Here is a 21,174-nt window from a genome sequence, read left to right as displayed (position 1 = left end):
TCTTGGAAGCTACATACTCATAACTGTGTTCACTCAAGAGGTTTTGGAGCTTGGAGTCCCATTATTTACATCCAACTGTATATTTTCTCCTGAGAGTCCAATAAACCAAGTGAATTGCAGAAGAAATTGCACATTCCCACACAGGCATTTTCATTTGCCTCTCATGAAATCCGAAAAACTGTGACCCAAATGTACTGTGAGATAGTAAATCTGAGAATGCAGTGTGTGGGAAGCCTAGTCTGAGATGAGAAGGAAGGAGAAAGCAACCCACCACAGCCCCCAGCATCTTTCCCTGCAACCACTCTGAGCCCACGAGCTGTAAATGCTTTGGGGAAACAGAGGCCAGCCAGTGCCTAGTGGGCCCACTAATTCCAGGAGCCCTCAGACATGGGAAACTGAAGTGTTTATCTGCTCTTCCTAAATTTCAGCCTTTCCAGACCCTTGCAGACAGGCTTGTTTCTTAAGAGAACAGGAAGACAGCTGGTGAAAAGTCTTGCGTGCTGTCATCTAGGAAACTGAAACAGCACATACCTTTCCAACCAGTGCTTTCCAAGTGTATTGATTCCAGCCCATGTATTCTGACTGTACTTTATTCTCCTCTCTAGGCTGTCCTGCCTGCAGTGACTCTTTCCACCTGCTTTTGAGGCCTCCTGTTGCTTCCCAGCCTGCTAGAAAAGGCAGCTTTTAAGCAGTGAAACTCTGCTTGTGGCACTGGCATCATGATGTCTCTAGGCAGAGACTTCCTGAGTTGTGGTCCATGTCAGCACACAGCCACCCTTACAGAGATCAGGTATCTCCCAAAATAAGGGCTCTCCTAAGGAAGTATTTTGGGAGACAGGGAGCAGGAGGGATGAATGCCCCGTGTGTTTTATTTGCAAATTGTGAGCAAGGTACGAGTTTTTGTGGTCTGTCTGGGACACAAAATTGTTGTTGGTATGATGTTTGTGAGTAATCTCTGGTCAGCAGATTGTGTGTGTGTGAACTGATGCAAGGAGCAGGCAGCTGAAAGGGCATCTGCGGTGGTGAGTGGGAGGCAGACACAAATGATGAGTCCTTGTTCCCTGATCAGATGAGCACCTCTGGCAGGAGCAGGTTTCTGGGACAAATAATTCCTTTTCACAAGTTCATAAAGATGATTTCTGTAAATGTTTGGTAATGTTTACTTCACATTTGTAGTCACTCATGTCAATGTAATCCCGTCCTGGAATGTTAACTGGAAGCAAACACGAAAGTGGGCATGAACTCCGCTTTTTAATTTAGGCTGATTTTCATGGTCATTATATTTCACATAATCATCCAGTTTGGTTGAGAACTAATGGTGCTCCAGGAGTTGCTCTCCTTCCAAGAGTCATGATATTTTTGTTTTCTGTTAGGAAAATGTGTTACCAGAGTCAGTGTTGTTTGTGTCTACTGCCTGACACTTCATACCACAATCCTGCGTCCAGTTTCTTCTAACTTAATCAAAACTTAACAGTCTTGCCTAAAAGCTCCCACAGCAGTTGTGTGCCTCTGGCTGTTTCTATAATATTTTTTTTTTTAAAAGTTCTTCCGAATCAATTAAGCCATTTCTAAGAATGTAACTAAAACTAAGCACATTTTTGTTTTCTCCATGTGAGGAAAAAAATCTGATGATAACTTTTTTCATAAGTTCTGCTGCACTGTGCTGTGGAGAAAGATCACCAGATTTACAGTGGAGCTGGGCTTTGGGTAGGAAATGTGCTCTGTGCCTTTCCTCTGAAAGATTATCCAACAACTAACCATAAGGAGTTGTGGTTTGAACTGCCTCAGAAGCAACACTTTTAATTTTCACACCTAAAGACTGCAGATTTCTCATGTTCTAGGAGTGTTTTCAGACAGGCATGAACTTACTCTTATTGCAGTGGCCATTTACCCCAGTAGCTGGTCCAGCCTTTCTTGGACCCAGACAAAGAAAGGAAGCAAAGGCTGGGATAAGGATAAGGAATTTTGATGTGGCAGAAACTTGTTCTGAAGACTGAGGAGTGTGTTGGATTGGATGGGGGCTTAGATCTACTTGGCCAAGATACAAAGATATCCCATGATTCAGGGCACCTGAGAGGCATAGGACCTTCACCTCCAGGCTGCAAAAATATTAGACAGTGCTAAGTACTTTTTAAAACTGAGGCTTAGCCAGAGTGTGTGTTGTGTGCCTGGTGGCTGTGTCTCACTTTGCCATCCACACAACATGAGAAATAGCAGTGCCTCACCTCCCTGGGCTCTTGTGACTCGGGCATCTCTGCACAAGCCTCTGGCACAGCTCAGTGGGTGCCGAGGGATGCCCAGAGGACACTGCTGAATAAATGCAGTAAATAATGATCACCTTCAAACACTGGGTGATGATGATGAGAAAACGGAGAAGTGTTCACTGCAGAGAGGGGTCCAGTGTCTGTGATCTGAAGACCCAGAAAGCAAGAAGTATTTAGGAAAAAAAGTAAGAGGAATGGTGCAGAAACCCTTCAGGCAGTGCTCTTTCTGCTTATCCTCTTGGGCCCAGTAGATGTGTTTGGTCCTGGCGTTGTGTTTAACTGCAGTGCCATGCAGCCAGGGACCATTCCAGCTGCCAGAGGCTCCACACAATGTAACCATCTGCAGCCACAACAGCACCAGGGGCAACAACCTCTCCCTAGAAAAATTTGGTGGCTTTATAAATGAATTTAGTGGTGCAGGTGATGGTCAGAGATCCAGGTCTTGGCCTGACTTGGTCACCACCAAGTACAGAGGGTGGCCAGACTCTGGTAACGTTGGCCATCAGGGTCAGGCAGCTGGAGAGCATGTGTGGGATGGGCAGACACTGCGAGAATGTGGCTCACCAGGCACAGTCTGGGAAAAGAACTGAAACCCAGAGGTGGAGTAGAAAGTAAAGGTCATGTGCTCTTGGCTCATGCAACCCTACTTCTGGGTTGGTTTTTTTGGGGTTGTTTTGGTTTTTTTTTTTTAATTTAATTTTTTCCCCCCCCAGTGACAATTATATGTGTTGCAAGGTGAAGTAGTTCTCAAGTGAAATGAAATCCCTTTCTCTGACCTCAGAGTGCATAACTCTCTGAATTACTTGACAAGCACAGTTTGCCCTTTGAGCAATTCATGACTCCCCTTCCACAAGTAAGAGCACACTTTTGTGGATGTTTTCCTTGCTCAGTACTACCTAATGGATTTTTTTCCTTAATAACTGTCATTTGACCTGTATCTTGGGTTCAATCCCCATATGGGTCATTCACTTCAGACTTGAACTCAATGATCCTTGTGAGTCCCTTCTAACTCAGAATAATCTGTGAATCTGTTGCTATTCTCAGCTCAAAATTAAAAATGTAAGTCACTGATTGTGAATACTGTTTGTTGTTCATTTACTAGAGGAATCTTAGGCACATTCATCCCATTTCCTCTTAGTGCCTCATTATCAATAAACCTTTGCCTCACAGCCTCTGTAAATCATTTTCATCCCTTTCTTCTGGGAACCATGTGTTTGGGCTCTTGCATGAGTGTCTCGTCAGAGTAACTGGTCAAGTAATGCAGTATCATTTTTACTCCTTGATGAATTGGCCAAGCTTCATTAAAAGTTGCTTTATTGAACAACATATAAGGTTTTTTTTCTGGATGAGGAAAGCATTGCACTTAAACCATGATGCAAGCAGGGTTTCCCAGTATTTTACCAAGCACAGTGGCTTGCATCAGCTATTGGTATCATTCAAAAGACTTAGATTTTCCTGGCTCCCATAGTCAACATATACCTTCTCTCTTCTGGGATATGAAGAATGTGGAGCTAAAGCTCCAGAGGAGTCCTAAGTTGGTATATATGTTTCAGAGCTGATTACAAAAGAGGGAGAATTTCAAACACTCTTTCCCTACTCCTCACAGCCCCAGAAGAAAAAAAAGTGAAGTGCAAGGGTGCAGCACTCACAACTAATCGTGGTCTCCCATCAGAGGCTGCAGCAGTGTTGGCAGCTCACGGCAAACACCAATGGTGGACACAGACCCTGATCCAGACTGAGGCAGGGGAGAGCTGTTTGCTGCAGAGGCTGGAGGGAACCTAGGGAGGCCAAGGGTTTAATAAACTTCAGTTTGACTGGGGCTGAAATATGTGCCTCTAGAGCAGGGCAGCAGAGGTTCACGGAGTCCTTTCTGTAGACATTTTATGACAGTCTTTGGGGATACATATTAGAAGACTGGGGCATTCTGAGTAATTTAAAAAAATATTTGTTTAGACTGTGTCAGGGTCAGCTGGAGTTTCCAAGCAAGCCAGTCTTAGATGGATTTTTCTGTCTTTGCCCTTTCTCCACAGTTATAGTGTAGACACTCTGTGGTTCATGGCCAGGCCATGCAGTGCAGCCACGTCTCCTCAATACCTCAAAACAACTCTCAAGCTCAGAGAGACCTTGAGGTCACTGTGTAACCCCTGCACTGCATGTGGGCTCATGGAGACCAGGGATGAGAGTCTCTGGCCATTGCTGATGCCACCTTCGGACCCCATCAGGAATCTGGGCTTTCCCACCCCTATTGGCATCAGCATCTCCTCTGCAGGAAACCCCTGTGGGGCTGCAGCACTGCCCTCACCTCCTGATGAGGGTGTAAAGGTCAGGGGAAACAACCTGCTGCTCTCAGGTTTGTTGGTTATTTTGTCTTGCCTCTTGGCTGGTTGTGCTGCTTCTTGCTTCAGTTTGGGATTTTGTTGCCCTATTACTCTCTGCCAGTAAAAGCTGATGCCAGTCTGTTGCCCAGGCCCAGTGACTGTGAATTAGTGGGTTTGGTAGCCAGAAACCTAATTTCTTTCTGGAATGCTTCTAAAAGCCTAGTGCTTGTAGGAATTTTCCCAGACCCGACCGGCCTTGAGTTTTGCAATTTGCAGTTGGAATGGAAATAAATTATAGATGTTCTTCCAAGAACAGGCAGGTTTGGGGAAGGCTGAATGTTTTTCTTCCCTCGTCTGGGCCTTTCTTTACTAATCAGCTGTATAAAACTGAAGAACAACAGAACTACTTTGCTAAGAAATCTTGCCCAAACTTTGTCTCAGTGTTTAAACTCAACCCTTTCTGTGGTTCTGTGAGGTTCAGCCAACTTTGGTTGTTTTCTGCTTTTTCTCCAGCTTTCTATTACTCCTCCTTTCCAATTTCCAAGTGTAACTGGTAGCACACAGCTGCCCCTGAGATGTGCTGTACTTGTGCTCCAATGGGGTTGCCACAGCATCTCATCCAGACTCAGGAGTCCCCAGCTCTTCTCCGTGGGGGCACCTGGGGGCCCAAACTGAGAAGCACAAGGAGCACCATGGGAGTGGTGTCAGGAAGATTTGTTTGGGCTTGCCTGACTGCCCATCTGAAGTACAAAACGCTGCGCTTCAGAGAAAGGGTAGTCCAGGGACACACATATGCTGCAGTGCCTTGCTGGACTAGGGCAGCAGGCTGGGCTGGACAGCTGGGCAGAGCCTGCTTGGACACCGCCCTGGCCGGGGCCCACAAGCCATTGAAGTTTGTTTGTCATTAATTTGAACCAGGACTTCACAATGCAGATGCAGCTGAGCTCTTGCCCAGCCCATTATAAAATGGCCCTAGCCTCCCTCCTCCTGCCCCTCTTCTCAGCCTGCAATTTCACATTGCAGGTCCAGCCCTGCCACCAGCAGCACAAAACAGGTAACTAGAAGTCACCTCTGGGAGGCAGCTAAACTTCAGCGATGCATGGCTGTCTCTGCTGCAGAGAGGTTGCTTTTGCAAAGCAGACAGAGAAGAATGCAGAGAGAGGCAGAGACCAACCAACCCAATGACGTGAACAGAGTCCAGGCAGGCACCGACCCACAGGATGGGGTGAATCACTCTGCAAGCTGGTAGCAGAGAATTAAACTGTGCCATAGACAGACATCAGAGCAAGGATCAACTCCCTCCAGGCAGCTTTGTCTCACCAGCCTTCCTCACCAGCAGGAAGTAGGATCCCCCACTCCCTTCTTAACTAGATATCTGATTTATGCTTTCTGCCACAGGTGGTGGCTGATGGTGCCTCACTTGGTGTGTGGTTGGCATGGAAGGCAACGCACACATTGAGATGTGGAAGGCTGCATGACTGCCTCATGCCTCCCTCTCACCCTGACAGAGCAGAGGTCCTGCTCACCCAGCACACAGCCTGGGGTTGAAATTATAGAGGAAATGTCCAGGGCATGTTGCGGGAAAGAGAGAGGCACTAACAGGTTGTGTGGAGAAAATTACAGCTTTCAGAGAAGAGCCCCCTTTTCTCTTGCAGTGCTCAGGTGAGGGATCTTTTCAGATCCTTGCAGGGACCAAATGATATGGGTGAGGTTAAGATGAATAAATAAATCTGTACCTGATGGGAACTCTCATGCCCCTCCTTTCAGAGTGAGAGCTTAGCCCTAAGCCCTGCATCAACCTCATCTGTCACCCACATTTGAACAGCACTCGGTGCTACTGCAGGCACTGAGAGGCACTGCCTGCTGCCAGCCCAGAGCTCCACAGCACTCACATTTCCCTGCTCCAGCTGCAGGGCCTGATTTCACAGGGCACAGGGAGGGGGGTTGAATCCTGGCTGCCTCAGATGCTACTGTTGCTAACTCGGCTGGAGATAGCATCCAAGCAGAGGAGGAGCAACCTTGCTGGATCTAGATTTTTCTAAAAACAACACAACAGAGGCATAACTGAATGATCCCAAAGTAAGGTAGATTAGGTGGATTGGGCAGACATTGCTCCAGATGCTGACAACCAGTAAGGATGTCCCAGTAGATGAACTCAGCTCAGACAGGAGCAGAACAGAGTTCCCACATTGGGACAGAGCATCAAAGTGTGCAAAACCCTATAGTGCCTGTCTGTGGAGAACACAAGTCTTCAGCAAACAGCACTGAGGACCTGTCTGTCCTGTCTTTCACTTGCCCAAGGATTTGTGGACTCTTCTGGCCTGAAATCCCAATAAACAGTAACTAGCCTGTGTGTAGGTATGAGTCTATGACTGAGACAACACCAATCAACACTTTGTCCAATATTAGTGATGCTTATCTTTTTTCTTAATGAAATCACATATTTTATCTACTCAGCACTGAGCCAAGTCTTCAGAGCAGTTAGGTGCTTACATCTGGTTCTGAGGAGCTTAGGGAAAACCAAGACCCTCAGGCGATCACTGTCACGGCAAGGCACGCAGGACTGCTTGGGAAGGAGGAGACTACTTATCCAAAAGGTATCAAAACCAGGGCTAAGAGGAAACTGAAAGCCCTTTCAAACCCCCTTTCCCATCCTTGCCTGCCTTGTTCATCTTCCTTGGCTGGTACTCACTGGGGATATATCAGTTTAGAGGTTCTAGATGGCTTTTGGTTCTCATGCTCTGCTTTAGGCAGAGACACAAGCAGCATGGAGCAGAAATCAATCACTTTCCTAGCTGTTTGTGACATGCCTACAGTGGGAATTGCAACATTTTAAAATGTAGTAGCTGACCCATCTTGTCTGCTGTACTTTCAAACTTTGCACAGTTTGAAATATGCATAGCCTGGCATGCTGCAAACCTGTAGTTGTTCACCCCCAGCCCTGTGCCTGGGGACACCTGTGTGGGATCTAATGAGGCTCTGATGCCACCGAGGTGGCTGTCACTTCCATCTGCTGTCACTTAAAAAGTCATCTCATGGCTGATTCTGACATATTCCCATGGTACTGTGTCACCCCCTGCAGCACTGAAGACTTTTGGGTTTCAGAGAGGACAAAACTGTGTCACTGGGAAATTAATGGGCTCATCAGAGAGAGCTGAGATGCCCAACCCCAGAATACTGACATAAGCAATAATCTCCCTTCACATTCAGTTGTGAGGAAGCCATGGTATGCAATGGAGCAGTTTCATTTTCTCTCCATGGAGGCAGTGGCAGTACATTTTCTTGCTCTTTTCTTATACCATGTTCTGGGATCCAGAAAGTCAACTGTAATTGCAGCAGGTTGCTAGAAGCATTTTTGAGCCTTACAAAATTTGCTAGTCAGCACTTTCCTGCTTTTCAGATGAATATGCCACATGAAAAAGGGCTTGGGGAATGAGCTGTGCCTTTTTCTCTAGCCACAGCTTCTATGCAGAGTTTTCAGAATTGATTTGTTTACGTAAAAGCCAGTTTTGTTAGTGTCCTTTAAAAAACATGAAAGAGGAGCAAGCAGCACATGTTGCATTTGTACAGACAGCTCTGAGGTCTCCCCAAGTAGCCACAGGGTGTGTGAATCCAGCTAATCAGGCAATAAAGCAACACATGCCCTCAAAAACAGATGTTTGTGTGGGGGAAAAAGCGCTAGCTCAGAATGAAAGTGAGAGGAACAGCAATTTTCCCAAGTAAATAGTGCATATTCCCCAGGCTTGCTGTGATGTAAACTTCTCAGCAGCACTAGAGTTAATGTTTATCAAGCTGTCTGTCCCCAAACTCGTACAGTGATTTACTCCAGGGGAACTAGCCAGCCAGCAGCAAGAGGGCTTAAGAGCAGCCAGGGCTGAGGGCAATGTGACTCCCACAGAAACATCTCCCAGGCACACAGTGGAGATAGAGCCAGTGACCCAAGTTATACACTGGCTTCAGGGCCACCAAAAAGCCACCCTTGGACTTACTTGGTGGGATCTGTGACACTGTCTCCAGACTTTTGACACTGACTCCAGCTTTTCAGGAACATGAAGAGGTTTTTAGACATTTCAGCTCCAGGCTTTAGTATTGTTCCTTCTGTATGCTCTGATCAGAAAAATAAGTCTCTTCTCAAAAAAGGGAGCCCTAGGTGTGGTCAGGAGGAGCACAGTAAAGAGAACCACTCCTTACCCCCTTTCATTCTTCTACAAGTAGCCTTTTCTGTAGGACTTCGCTCCGTCTGTAATTAGACCCCCAAGGTGATCAGGTATTTCACGGCTATTTTTAGTCTGTGAGTTCCACCCTGAGCAAACACTGAACGTGTCCCTCCTTTGCTGTAGAGCCTAAGGAGGCTGCAGGCAGCAGAGCAGCAGTGCCAGCAGCTTTGACAAGCTCAGCAGAGATGGGTGGTGTCCATGCAGATGAGAACAGTCACGCAGAGGTCTCCTGAGCACAATGGGAGGTCAGTGAATGCTGTACCACGAGCAGAGGTACAGCATAGACCATATTCAGCCTTCCTTCAGGTTCTGCAGAACCAACCAAAAAAGGTCCCTGTCTGGGAGGGATGGACATGTATTCATCCTTATCCAGAGCTGAAATGGAGATGCTCCAACCAGTTTCTGCTCAGCAGCAGATGGTAACTGCAGCTTCCAGAATGAAGCCAATGGTTTGTGTCTTATGTAGAACTATACCACCTGCATTTAAGAGATGAATGTTGCCCAGTTTTACACTTCAGTTGGGCACGAGAGTGAAAGTATGATTAAGCACCTGATCATTGCTAATAAAATCAGTGATGCCATATACAACTGAAAAAAGTGTTAAAATCTTTTCTACATGTGCAGAATGTCACATGTAGAGTCATGCAAGAGCACTGACTCCCTGAACAGAAATAAACCTAAATATTCAGGTCTTTATATGTCTAAAATCCAGTCACTTTTTTTCCTATATAACCCAAATTGTGGATGTCTTTTAAATAATAGTTTTGTGCTGACTCCTAGACTTCAATGACAGATAGGAGGCAGAAGACTGCAACAGACAGCTTAGAAACAAGTCTAATGGTTTCAGCATGTTAAGGCAAGGCCACAGGAGTTGGATAAGTTTCCTATGGTTGGCCAAGTCCTTCAGTGTGCCGGCTGTGCTGTAGTGCAAATCTGTCTTGGTAAGAAGTGTAAAATACACTGCCTGGACCCTCTCTAGGCAAAATGTTAGCACTGATATTTAAGCAAGAGTTGAGAGAATGACATTAAGAGAATGACATTAAAATTAATTTTTTTTAAGGCACCATTGCTATGAAGAGTCAGACCATGCCTGTGCAGGCAAAGAGAGGCGCCCTGAAGTGGCCAGCACTGGAGGCCATAGAATTTGGGGGTGGGCGGAGAGGAACACTGCTGTGCCCACACTTGGACAGGAGGATAGAAGGCCCCAATGTCATTTAGTGTGGGAGCAGAGGGGCAGGCTGGTGCAGCCCCATGCCACCTGTGCCACACTCTTTGGACATGGGTTGTCCACAGACAGACAATGCCTGTGAGCTGCCACATGCCAGTAGGTGTTCCAGGCTATTCTTGATGCCTCCCAGGACTGGGACAGCATCAGCTCTTCACTGAGACTGTAATAGCTTGGACAAGATGTTGCCAGAGCAGGACATTAGCAGTGCCAAGACCCAGCAGGCTTTTTAGCCTGGAGCCCAGGGGAACTGCCCTGTGCTGGCTGTGTGCCTGGGCTGTGCTGGCCATGTAGCTCTCTTGCAGCCTTATGGACTGCAGGGCTGCTGTCACAGGATCTGTGTGCAGGAGCCTATGGTGCAGGAGCTGTGGCTTGTCATCCATGTGCTGTGCAAAGCAGACCTACCATGTCAAGGTGGATCCAAAGCTGTGTGTTGGAAATGTCCCAATCTCCATCCCTGTGGATGTGCCAAGCTGACTTTGCTCTAAATTAAATTCCACGGATAAGATTGTACATAGTGAAGATTTTACTTAGTCACCCACTCAAAATAGCACATCTGAGGAACAAAAGAGATACAAGTTGTGAATCCAAACATTCTGACAGCATGAAAAAGATGACTGTTCCCTCCAGGAGTGTGTCAGCAAAGCAGTGCAACCCCTGGCTGTCTCAGGGCCTTACCTCATAGTCACAGGTGAACATGGTCTTGTGTCTCCTGCAACCCCTTTCTCCTCTTTAGGGTTCCCAGGACAGATGTGGTGAGATTTGATGGGCATATCCCTGCAGAAGAAGTGGGAATGCAGGCATCCCTCCTGCCCAAAAGGAGCTGCCAGATGCTTGGGGCCCACATGCCCAGTTACCCCGGACTATCCCTGCCCCTTGGCAGCAGACACAGGGTGACTCAGGGACGGTCTTGGGAGTGCTGATGGTCTAGCCAAGGCACTGGGAGAGCAGGGTATAATTGTGGGAAGTCAGAAAATATCCTCCTTCTATTGCCAGGAGAGCAAGGATGGATTGGCAAGCAGTGAAGGAGGCACCAAGCGGTCCTGTCGGACTTGTAAGGGTACAGTGGTGCTCACATTAACTCCTTGTCACAGGGACCTTCACAATATGTAACTCAAGGTCTCTCTAGGTTTGATTAGAAACAGACACCCCAAACTTTGCACTGAAACTTTGAGGCCATCTCCAGTTACAGGAAGTCTGGGCATATCCATATGCAGATGTATGCAATTTGTTTCACTTCAGCAGTTAGCGTGACTGTTTTGAGGTCAGGGAGCCTGTTTCTAGGGAATGAGAGTTACTACTTGGGATGCTCAGCTGAGGGTGGATGCACACCATGTCCTCCCTATGTTGTCATTCTGCCCTCTATCCCAGAGGTTCTGCCCCTCCCATGGAAACAGTTCATCCCTACCAGGGCTCCCAGGGACTAGAGGTGAAGAAGCCCATGTCTGCTGCAATGCAGGAGCACGAGGACAGCGTGGCTGAGCTACGAAGGAGGGCTCTGGGCTGGCAGAGCAGGCATGGGAACACCCACTGTGTGTGCAGCAGGGACAGTCCTTGCTCCCTGGGGCTGATGGTTTGTGATGGAGATTACTTACCACTGCTGAAAGTCTGGGGTCCTGCAGTTTGAGCTATGTTGTCAATGAACTTAGAACTGACACAGAGCTTTTCTCTGAGTGTGTGTGTGTATGTTTGTGTAGACCCTTTCTGAGCTCCTGAAACAGATAAAAAACAGCAGAGGAGTTCCCAAGGAAAGGCTTCAGGTCTTGTGTTTGCTGCTGCAAACAGGGGCTTAGGAGGCAAAAGGGGGCTTAGGAGTCAGGGAGGCAGGCAGCACAAAGCCATGGGAGAGAGTGTACTGAGCTTCCTGACATCATCAATAATAAAAGAAAGAGAGAAAGGGAAAAAACACCCCAGCCTCTTGGAATACTTTATTTATTACTCTGTCTCTACTGAGTTTCATAGGTGGTAGTCCATTGCTGCAGACTTTCTGGAACTGTTTTATTTTCAGTTGTAAAAATTATAAATATCATGTCTGTAGCATATGACTTACCAAGGCTGTGGGGCAGGGCACTGTCCCAGCTCATTTTGGATGGGTCTGTCCACCTACATTCCCCAGGAGCAGTGGGAGCAGTCAGCCAGTTGGAGAAAGCAGGTTCAAAGAGGAGGCAGTGTGTCAGCCACTGCCCTAGACACTGGTCCTGGAACCCAGGGAGAATAAATTTTGGCAAAATGTTCCCAAGGATCAAAGCAAAGAGAGCGGAGATAGACATTAAGCTTTGGTAAGTTTTGTAGGGAGCTCCTCAAAAGTCTGAAGGAACAATACTGGAGAAAGCAATAAATCTGAAATCACAGTAGGGTGAAAGTGGCAGGTAACTCCATTGCCCTCATCCAAGGTCTGCCTACAAGCTCTGTGTATCACCTGGGCAATTTTCTTCTCAAACACCTCTCATAGCTCATCTCCCCCAGGCTTAAACCTGGGCCACCCTTGCTCTTATGCCTGAGGGTGACAACTGCATTTCATCCTCCTGGTTTCATCCCCATCATCTCAGTGCAGCCCTTCAGCTGTGACAGTGAGAGATGGGCAAGGACTTGTGCACTGGACACCTTTTCAAAATTTCATGGGCTTTTGGCTCTGAAGATGTGACAGAGCTGTTCACAGAAGGGCTAAACTGTAAATATACAGTGAATTAGCAAAAGGATTTTGCAACCAGAGATGAGTATTGCCAAAGACACAGGCTAAGATGCCTAAGCAGGCATTAATGACCCTGGCTATCACATTGCCTGGGAAGAGCTCCCAGTGGGGACATCACTAAATACTGGAGCTGTTTCCCAGAAAGACTGATCCTGGCATGGTAATTTTTAAAAATAGACTAAAGTGAAATTTCAAAAAAAGATGAGACACTTGGTGTGCTCTTGGCTTGGTAAGGAGAGAATGGATAGAGAATACCTCAGTATCACTTCTCACACACTTAGGAACTGAATGTAGTGGCTCAAGGTTAAAACCTGCAGTAGGGCTACCTTGTTTTTTGCCCAAAGATCCCAGCCAGAAATGTGGCCAGGTGTGACATTTGGCTGTGCACTATATGCCAGGTGGACAGTCACTCACACAGATCCCTCTTTTTCTGTCCTGGGTTCAGCCTACCATGCAGAACAGTGGCATCAGATAAGGGAGAGGCATGGGTCCCCAGCAGGGTCCTGCTGGCATAGCATCTCTCTTGCAAATGAAGGGGACACCACTGTCCCAGGAGGCAGGAGGTGTGCAGGACAGGACCCGCATTGTGCCTGCACCTGAGGATGCACATACCCCGTTACAAATCTCAAAGGTGGTTTTACTGTAGTTGCTAAGCCTTAGAAAGGAACCAGTTCCCTGGTTCCGTGGTTTAAACCCCTTCCTCCTGCTCTGCCATACTGCTCTCATATGTCATGTCTCATTAATTATTAATCGAGGGCAACCAGGTGGGAACAGCCCCCCAGACTGCTGTCACACTCCTCTCACTTCCCTCTGCCCTGCACACAGGAGGTGCTGTTTCCACAGGTGTCCCATACTGTCCTTTTCCATGGCACTGAGCCCTGTTCACGGGCTCCTTGCCAAAAGCAGTGCAAGTCCTGGCAGCAGGCTGTGGGGATGACTGGGGGTGCCAGTCAGGAGCAGCTCTGCTGACACACCACCACTGCCTGAGCATGCAGGAGCAGGAGACAGACCCCAGCGAGCACCACGTGTGGCTGCTGTGTACTCCTGGTTTCCTGCTCTGTGTTATTCAGCAGGGGAGCACAGATGGACTGCTGACAGGGGACCTGTATGGTGCAAGCAGCAGATGGGACCTCTCAGAGACCTTTCCTGTGGCTAGGACCAGGGAATGTAGTGCTCCATGAAGTTCAACCCTGATGTGGGTGTTGAGAGGTTGAAGGAGGGTCTTGCTGGGTGTGTGCACCCGAGTGTTCAGGGCTCATCCTCCCACCTGGATCTCTGAGAGGGAACAGAAGCTGAGAGAGCTTGCCCCAGTCTCCTCTTGCCCATCTGCACTGGGTAAAATTGGTCAAAAGATTTACATCTGTTTCCCTTTCTCTCTCTCCCTGCCCCCTACCCCTGGTCAAACCTGCCCCCTCTTCCCTGCCCCACCTCCCACCGAAATAGGTAAGGAAGGCGGTTTGGGAGAGCCTGACTTGCAGCCAAGCTCTGACCCTTCAGCAATGGACAGCAGCTACCTCAGCGTGAAGGAGGCCGGGGTGAAAGTGCCCCAGGACAGGGCCAGCACGGACCTCCCCAGCCCCATGGACAAGGCCGACTCGGAGAGCAACAAGGGCAAAAAGCGGAGGAACCGCACCACCTTCACAAGTTACCAGCTGGAGGAGCTGGAGAAGGTCTTCCAGAAGACCCATTATCCCGATGTCTATGCCAGGGAGCAGCTAGCCATGAGGACAGACCTCACCGAGGCTCGTGTACAGGTATGGGGGGAAATCCTGGGGCTGGGTGAGAGGAGGATGAGCTGCAAAAAACCCCTGAGGTTCCCTTGCAGCCCCACCATAAGCTGCAGGCAGCCAAGCCCTAATCAGAGCCCATGGCACAGAGAAAGCACGAGGAGGTACCTCCATGTCTGACGCTGGTGTCAGCTCCATTACTCGGTCTGGTGTCCTGCAATCCAGAGTTCACAGAAACACCTCTTGCCCTTGAGCTTATGGGACAGCAGGTGGGTAAGCCTCACCACCACCCTGAACAAAGCTTGCACAAAACCTGCTCTCTTCAGGAGGCTTGCAGGGGCAGAGGTTCATCAGTCTGAGTGGGAGCAGGATGGGCAGGATGGGCTCCTTCTGGCAGACGGGGCTGCAGAGGGGAATTCAGTACATGAGGAGATACAGGAGAGGCTGCTCTTGTTGCCTGCTTGGCAAGCACGGAGACTGCATGAAAGCTGGAGATCTGGAGGCAAAAGGTGCACCCACAACCTTAGGAGGAGCAGGAGAGTCAAACAGCCACGCTCTGTTGACAGCCTCAATCATCTCTACCCACACAGGTGCCAGCTCTCATGAACTAGCTCCCTTGAACTAGCCTGGGGGGCCAGCAGACCCGAAATCCACATCAGAGGAGGGAATGATTCTCTGACTACTGCTCTTTCCTCTGAGTCAAGGTTAAACAGGAGGCCTGTCAGGGCTCAGAAGCATGTGCAAAAGGGAGCACCACTGCATGGGGGGGGACATCCGCAGCTCACGCCTTGGTGGCCAGCTCCTTCTCCAGCACAGCTAATCCTGTAACTTCCGTCTGCAGGCATTTGTCAGCTCACCACCCCCAGAACCTGCATTAGCATCAAGAATAACTGGTCCATGGAGACACCTGATAATATCTTTTATACCGGGAATATTCCCAGCTCCCAGGCAGCCTCTGCTTTAACCTTTACAAGTAGTTGTTGCAAATAAGGCCCACATCCATGCTTAAGTCCATTTTAGCTTGTACATTCGCTTCTCAATTCACCAGAAGCAGGATTTTTATTGTCTGCTTGGTAAATTGGTTTGCAGGGCTGGTGTGCTCCTCTTCCCCACAGCTGTTTCTCTTCAGGCTGGACATGGCTGCGTTTCAGTAGCCAGCAGTGTGATTCCCACTGCTCCCGAGGGCAGTATGTTGGGCACTGCAGCGTGGGCAGAGCAAGGCAGTGCTACAAACATCAGCTCTTTACTTGTGACACTGGATGCAGCTCTTGATTTCCCAAGAACACACCACAAGTGCTAATGGGGTCTCCTGGGAGGCCAGACATAGCATCGGGTTACTGGCTGCACAGTGCATGAAATTCCTCTAGCTCAGGAATGAGAATGAGGTGCTGGAGGGTGGCGAGCTCCTCCTGCTCTCTTCTGAGCCAGGGTTTGCAGCTACTGTGTCATCCCAGCAGCATGAAGGGTGGCCATCAGAGCCAGGGCAGGTGAGACAGATGCAATCTACTATATGATCGTTCATTCTAGAGTTTTTCCCCACTTATCCACTTTTACCACTGGATAATACCTCAGCTGAGGGTAGAAGCAACTCCCTGGGTAGCCAGGAGTATATTTGGCAAAGAGGGGTTTCAGCTTGCTCTGAGATAAGCGTGTCAGTAGCCAGTTGCACAGGCAGCCAAGAACAGCCTCCCTGCTCTTGCAGCTGCCAGTGCACACCTCTCACTTGGGACAGTGATGACAGGGCTCGTGTGACAGAGCTGCTGAAGGACTTGTCTAAATGGCCTGGCTGCTCGAGCACTTGCCCCATGGTGAAAGGGGTGAGCACTTGCATTTCAGTCATTCCCCAGCTCTGCCAGGAAGGAGCCAGTGACTTGGGCCGTGGGCTGGCACCAGGCCACCACCTTGTGCTGCAGGACTGCCGTGCTGTCAGCAGCAGTGCAGGCTCCCATCACTGCATAGGAAGAACCAGCAGGCTTGTGCCCAGAACAGCAGGCACTGACTGGGTAGGCTTAGGGGCAGCCCATGGGCTGGGTATCTCAAATGTATTCCCAGGGCTGAGGCTGCTGGCTAGTAAGCTGCTTGGCCCTGCATGGCAGTGGCAGCCCCCAGGAGGTGCAGTCTGAGGTGGCACAGGGTTTTTCTGCTGATGGAATGGGGCTGCTCTTCCCATGAGTGAGGCTTTCAGAGACAAAACCTTAGTGAATCACCCTAGTGCCTGTCTCCACCTTTGGGTTGTGCTACAGCTTGTTTAGCCTTTGCCCCCTTGGCAGTTCTGTTCTGTGGGGTCTTCCAACACCAGCGGTGTGGCCTCAAGGGCCATTGGCTCACAGCCCAAGAGTGGGTACTGGCTGCAGCTCAGGAGGCTGATGGCAAAGCAAATGCCCACTGCAAGGACCAAAAACCAAGGGCTAGAGGGTGGAAATCACAAATTAGACATCAGCTCCTCACTACCTTTCCCCTGCAAGCCAAAGAGTTGCAAACTACTCAGACACCGTCCATTGTGCTGGGAAAGGCTCTGGCTGCTGTGGGGTGTTTGGGCACACACCTACTGCAGCCCCATGGGCTTTGAGGGCAGCACAGTAGTCCCTCTCACAAGGAAGGTATGGTCATCAAAGGGATAATCCTGCCCTGGAATGAATTTTTGGAGGTCATCTTCAGAAAGGTAAGGCACTGGTTTAAGGTGTGATGCTCCCTCCGACAGCTTTTGGCTGGAGGCCATCCCCTCTGACCAGGCTTGGCTTCCTGGGGAGGATGACCAGCTGCACTGCAGGCAGGAGCAGATGCAGAGCCCAGACAGGCTCCACAGCTCTGATTTTTCCATCCCTTCCCCAAGTTTCACTCTTCTTTAGTGAAGTAGCTGCCGGAGTTTGTGGTGCCTGGAGAAGAGCCCGTGCCAGCAGCGCACATGAGGTGGACCACACTGTCTGGGAAGCAGTGACATTCCATGGCCTAGACCCTCTCCTGCTCCATTTCCCTGCCTGCCTCAGTTTCCAGCCATCTGTACTGATGTCTGTCAATGTCAAAGCTAGTTTCCCCTGTGAAGCAATGCAACGTTTTCCTGTCTACTCCCCACAGTCTTGTCCCTTGTTTCCACGTACTGTTAAGACACTGCATATCCCTGATTTGTAAAGCAGGAGCCATGCATAAGCCTATGCAGAGGCACAGCCAGGAAGAGGTTGCTACAGCTCAGCCACAAACCTGCAAGGATGCACAAAGGGTTCTGTGTTCATGTAGGTCCTACACAACATATATGTCCCATTGCTTTGTTCTCTTCCATGTCCGGGGCTGCAGAGCCCCAGAAAGAGCTTCTGCTTGGTATCAGCAACTGCTGACTCTCTTCCAGCTCATCCAGGTCTGCAGCAGATGTCTGAGGCAGTGGCACTAAAAAAACAAGGTAGACACGTGTATTCACACATTATTCCTTCGCCTGGCATAGAAACACACACAGGAACATCCCAAGCCCATGCCAGCCTGGTCCTGGCTGCTTACCTCTCTTGGATTATCAAGTATCTGCCTCCTGGACTGCTCTCTGGGAGAGGAGAAAGGGATGGGACTGGAAGGAGGCTTCGCAGCCAGGGAATATAACCCATCAGCCAGCCCCCCTCAGAGCCAGCTTTATCATTGCTGGGACCATTAATGAAATGTTTTTGGCAGTGACCCTGTGATGCGGCGGGGGCTTGAAAGTGAGAGGGAAATGTCAAACTCTGCTGTAGCAAAATCACTGCTTTGGAAAAAAAAAGAAAAGAAAAAAAGCAAAGCAAAGCAAGAAGTAATATATCTTGATCCCTTTTCCCCCATAAAACCCTGGGAGGCTGGTGGAAGGAGCGGAAAGACTGAGCTAAGCCTGCAGGAAATTAAACATGAAATGAAAACAAGCTCGAGTTATTCAATTCTCTCATCCCAGGCTCCAATTTCCCATTCCAGGCCACTGATAAAATGGTGTCCAGTTTCAGCACTCAAGGATGAATTCTGGCTCTGTTCTTGCAGTCTGAAAAGCAAAGGGCCGGTGGCCATCTCTGGCAAGAGGAGAGATGGCCTGACCTTTCACAGAGGGATGGGGTCCTGCACACAGACAGATGGAGGCCGAGCAGAGAGAGGAGGGTAGCAGGGTGAGAGGACAGGAATGGAGAGAATGGATGCTGTGAGCCTGCCAGAATAGAGTAAAAAGCACAAGATGCTTGAATGTCAGAGCAGTGATGCAGTGAGGGGTGCTGAGCACAGGGCATGAGCACAACCCCACAGCTGCTATCAGCCCACCACCACATGTGCAGAGGTCAGCCTCACCCACCACTGCCCTGGTGGGGGTAGGGGAGAGGGGAAAACGCCTTTAACTTGGAGGAAGGACAAATAAGTGATGCAGCCCCCAACTATCCAGGCATGGTCAGAATCCTGGGTTAAGTCCCAGCTGAGCCCATCCACCTGCCACCATGGGGCTTGGTGGCAGGGGCAGGTGGCAGTGCCTCTCCTCACAGCGTGAGGAGAGGCAGCAAGAGAGCGAGCAGGAGCCTCCTTGCTTTGTCTCAGGCCACTTCTGGCCTCTCCACCCCCAACAGCACATCAGCTGTGTATGCATATGGATTTAGGTACCGGCATATGGCTGAATGTTTATGGAGACATGAAACATTCTCTGTTCCGTAGATTTTTACAGGGCTGATTTGGTACATCAGGGCTTATCAAAGCATTGTCTGCAGGAGTCAGATATATGACATTACTGTACACTCCTACTGTAATTACTAACACTGAGATTCAGCCCACAGTGACTGCTGGCCCCTGCACAAAGTAGCCCATCCTGACCCCAGAGGACATGCTGCACCAGCCACTGCAACCTCCGCCGTCACATTCCCATCCCACAACAGCCACTCTCGACAAGGAGTGACAGGCAATGAAAGGAAAATGAACTTCTGTTTGGGTTTAGATTTGCTTTTTAAAAGCAGGTGTCTTCTAAGACTGTGGAAATACTGAGGATTAGTTGGGTTTTTTTGCTGACATTTTCACATTATACATTGCCATGCCTGTCTCACTTTCCCCTGGGCACTGTGGAGGCCTGGAGAAACCCAGCTGCAAGATACCAAGAAGCCTATATGGATTTGGACCAGAGGAGAAAGGAGAACTTTAAAAAGCGGTCCAAACCTTGCCACAAGTGCTTCAGAGCTCACTGTCAGCCCTTAGAGTGTCTCTGGTGCCTGTGACACCACTTGGACTGAAGATACTCTTCTTCTTCAGCCTAATGCAATGACTTGCCACATCCTCCCAGCCCACCAGCCACAGGGAAATTTGGGAACTGCTAGTTTAAACCACTTTGCTCTGTTCAATCCAATGCATAAATGTGTCAGAGCAGAGGCCCAGACCTCACTCTGCTCTGTCAAGGCAGCTGTTGTGCTGTCCCAGGAGGAAGAGGGCGCAGACCCTGCGCTGGCAGCCTCGAGGGTCACACTGCAGAGCCACGCACCTCGAGGGTCACACTGCAGGGCCTGAGCGCGGCCACCCCACTCCCAGGCGGGAGCTCCGGCGGGCAAGGCAGCCGTGCCTTCACCACACAGGGAATGGCCGCGTATGCCTGGCATATGTTCACCCTGGCCTCATGCACAGCCAGCACTCCGCTCCCTACCTGTTCTCCACCCCTCTGTGCACAGCGGGGCCTCCTCCGCCTGAGGAGGAACCAGGTCACCACCGCTAACTTTGAATCTGCAGATCAAAGCGGCGTGATCCAGGCCAGCCCTGGGACTGGCCTGCAGCTGGGCCGGAGTGGCTGTGCCAAGAAGAGGTAGAAGAAAAACAGACAGATGCCTGAGGCATCAAACCTGCTCCAGTAGGACGCTCTGTGTGTGCAGTGTGTGCTCAGCTGGGATAAAGTCAGGACGTTTCTGCCGATGCTTTTTGCACCTACTGAAAACACTTGCAGGGTTTTTGATTTGGGGTAAGGGGGTTGATGGCAGGTTGCTGCTTTGGCCAGCTTGTGGATGGCGTTGCCAGTGCCATGGGGCCGGGCACTAAACCCTATGCTATCCACAGCTCACATGCGGAGCACATGCCTGGCAGCTGCACCATCGGCTCCCCGCCCAAGCAGACCACAGTGCACGGCCAGACCCTCAGCTCATACCACAGGCCTGGCTGGGACAGACCAGCACAAGGCTGCCTACGTGGTGGAAGGCAAAAACTGAAGCAGGAGAGCCTGAAACAACTCTTCCAGCACGAGCAGGAAGGTCAGCCCAGACCAGAAAGCAAGCCCTTTATCGCTCCCCGTAGCAGCTTCTGGCTGCACTGATTCAGGCTGCAGGTGCCACAACTCACCTGCCCCTGCAAAAATTGTCCTGCCATCCCACCCTGTGCCAAGCACCTGGCTTGTCCTGCTAGCCTCTGAAGACATGAGCTTCCTACCTGGCGTCTGCTTTCCCCAGGTGCCTGGCAAGCAGCGAAGCTGCCCCACGGCCAGGCGTGGGAAGGGCCAAGCTGCTTGTCAGCAATACCCCCCCTGCTCTCCCCAGCGAGTCACCGTGTAAAACTCGAAGCAGAGCTGTGAGGCTCTACGAGTGCTCCTTTCATGCACTGGCGTGACCTGCACAACCCAGCCCCTGGTGATCACCCTCATCTCTCAGTGCCTTCAAAGCACCTCTTGATTGATGTGTTTCCCTGACTCACGAGCTTCAAGAGGCTTTGAAGACACTGGGCCAGGCTCTGATCTCTCTTAGGCTGATGCAAATCAGGAGCAATGGTGCTGACAACAGTGCAAT

General features: G+C 49.7%; 1 protein-coding gene across 1 annotated transcript in view; it reads left to right on the top strand.

Annotated features, from left to right (window-relative positions):
* Positions 1–21,174, top strand: part of ALX4 (ALX homeobox 4) — a 43,801-nt gene that overhangs the window by 14,445 nt on the left and 8,182 nt on the right. Inside the window, exon 2 of the mRNA XM_033515356.1 lies at positions 14,160–14,470. Coding sequence (XP_033371247.1) covers positions 14,160–14,470 — 311 coding nt within the window. The remainder of the gene's footprint in view (positions 1–14,159; positions 14,471–21,174) is intronic.

The sequence above is a fragment of the Parus major genome, chromosome 5 (genome assembly GCF_001522545.3).
Source record: "Parus major isolate Abel chromosome 5, Parus_major1.1, whole genome shotgun sequence".
Lineage (NCBI taxonomy): Eukaryota > Metazoa > Chordata > Aves > Passeriformes > Paridae > Parus > Parus major.
Note: the sequence above shows the minus strand (reverse complement) of the source record. Positions and strands in the feature narration are given on the sequence as shown.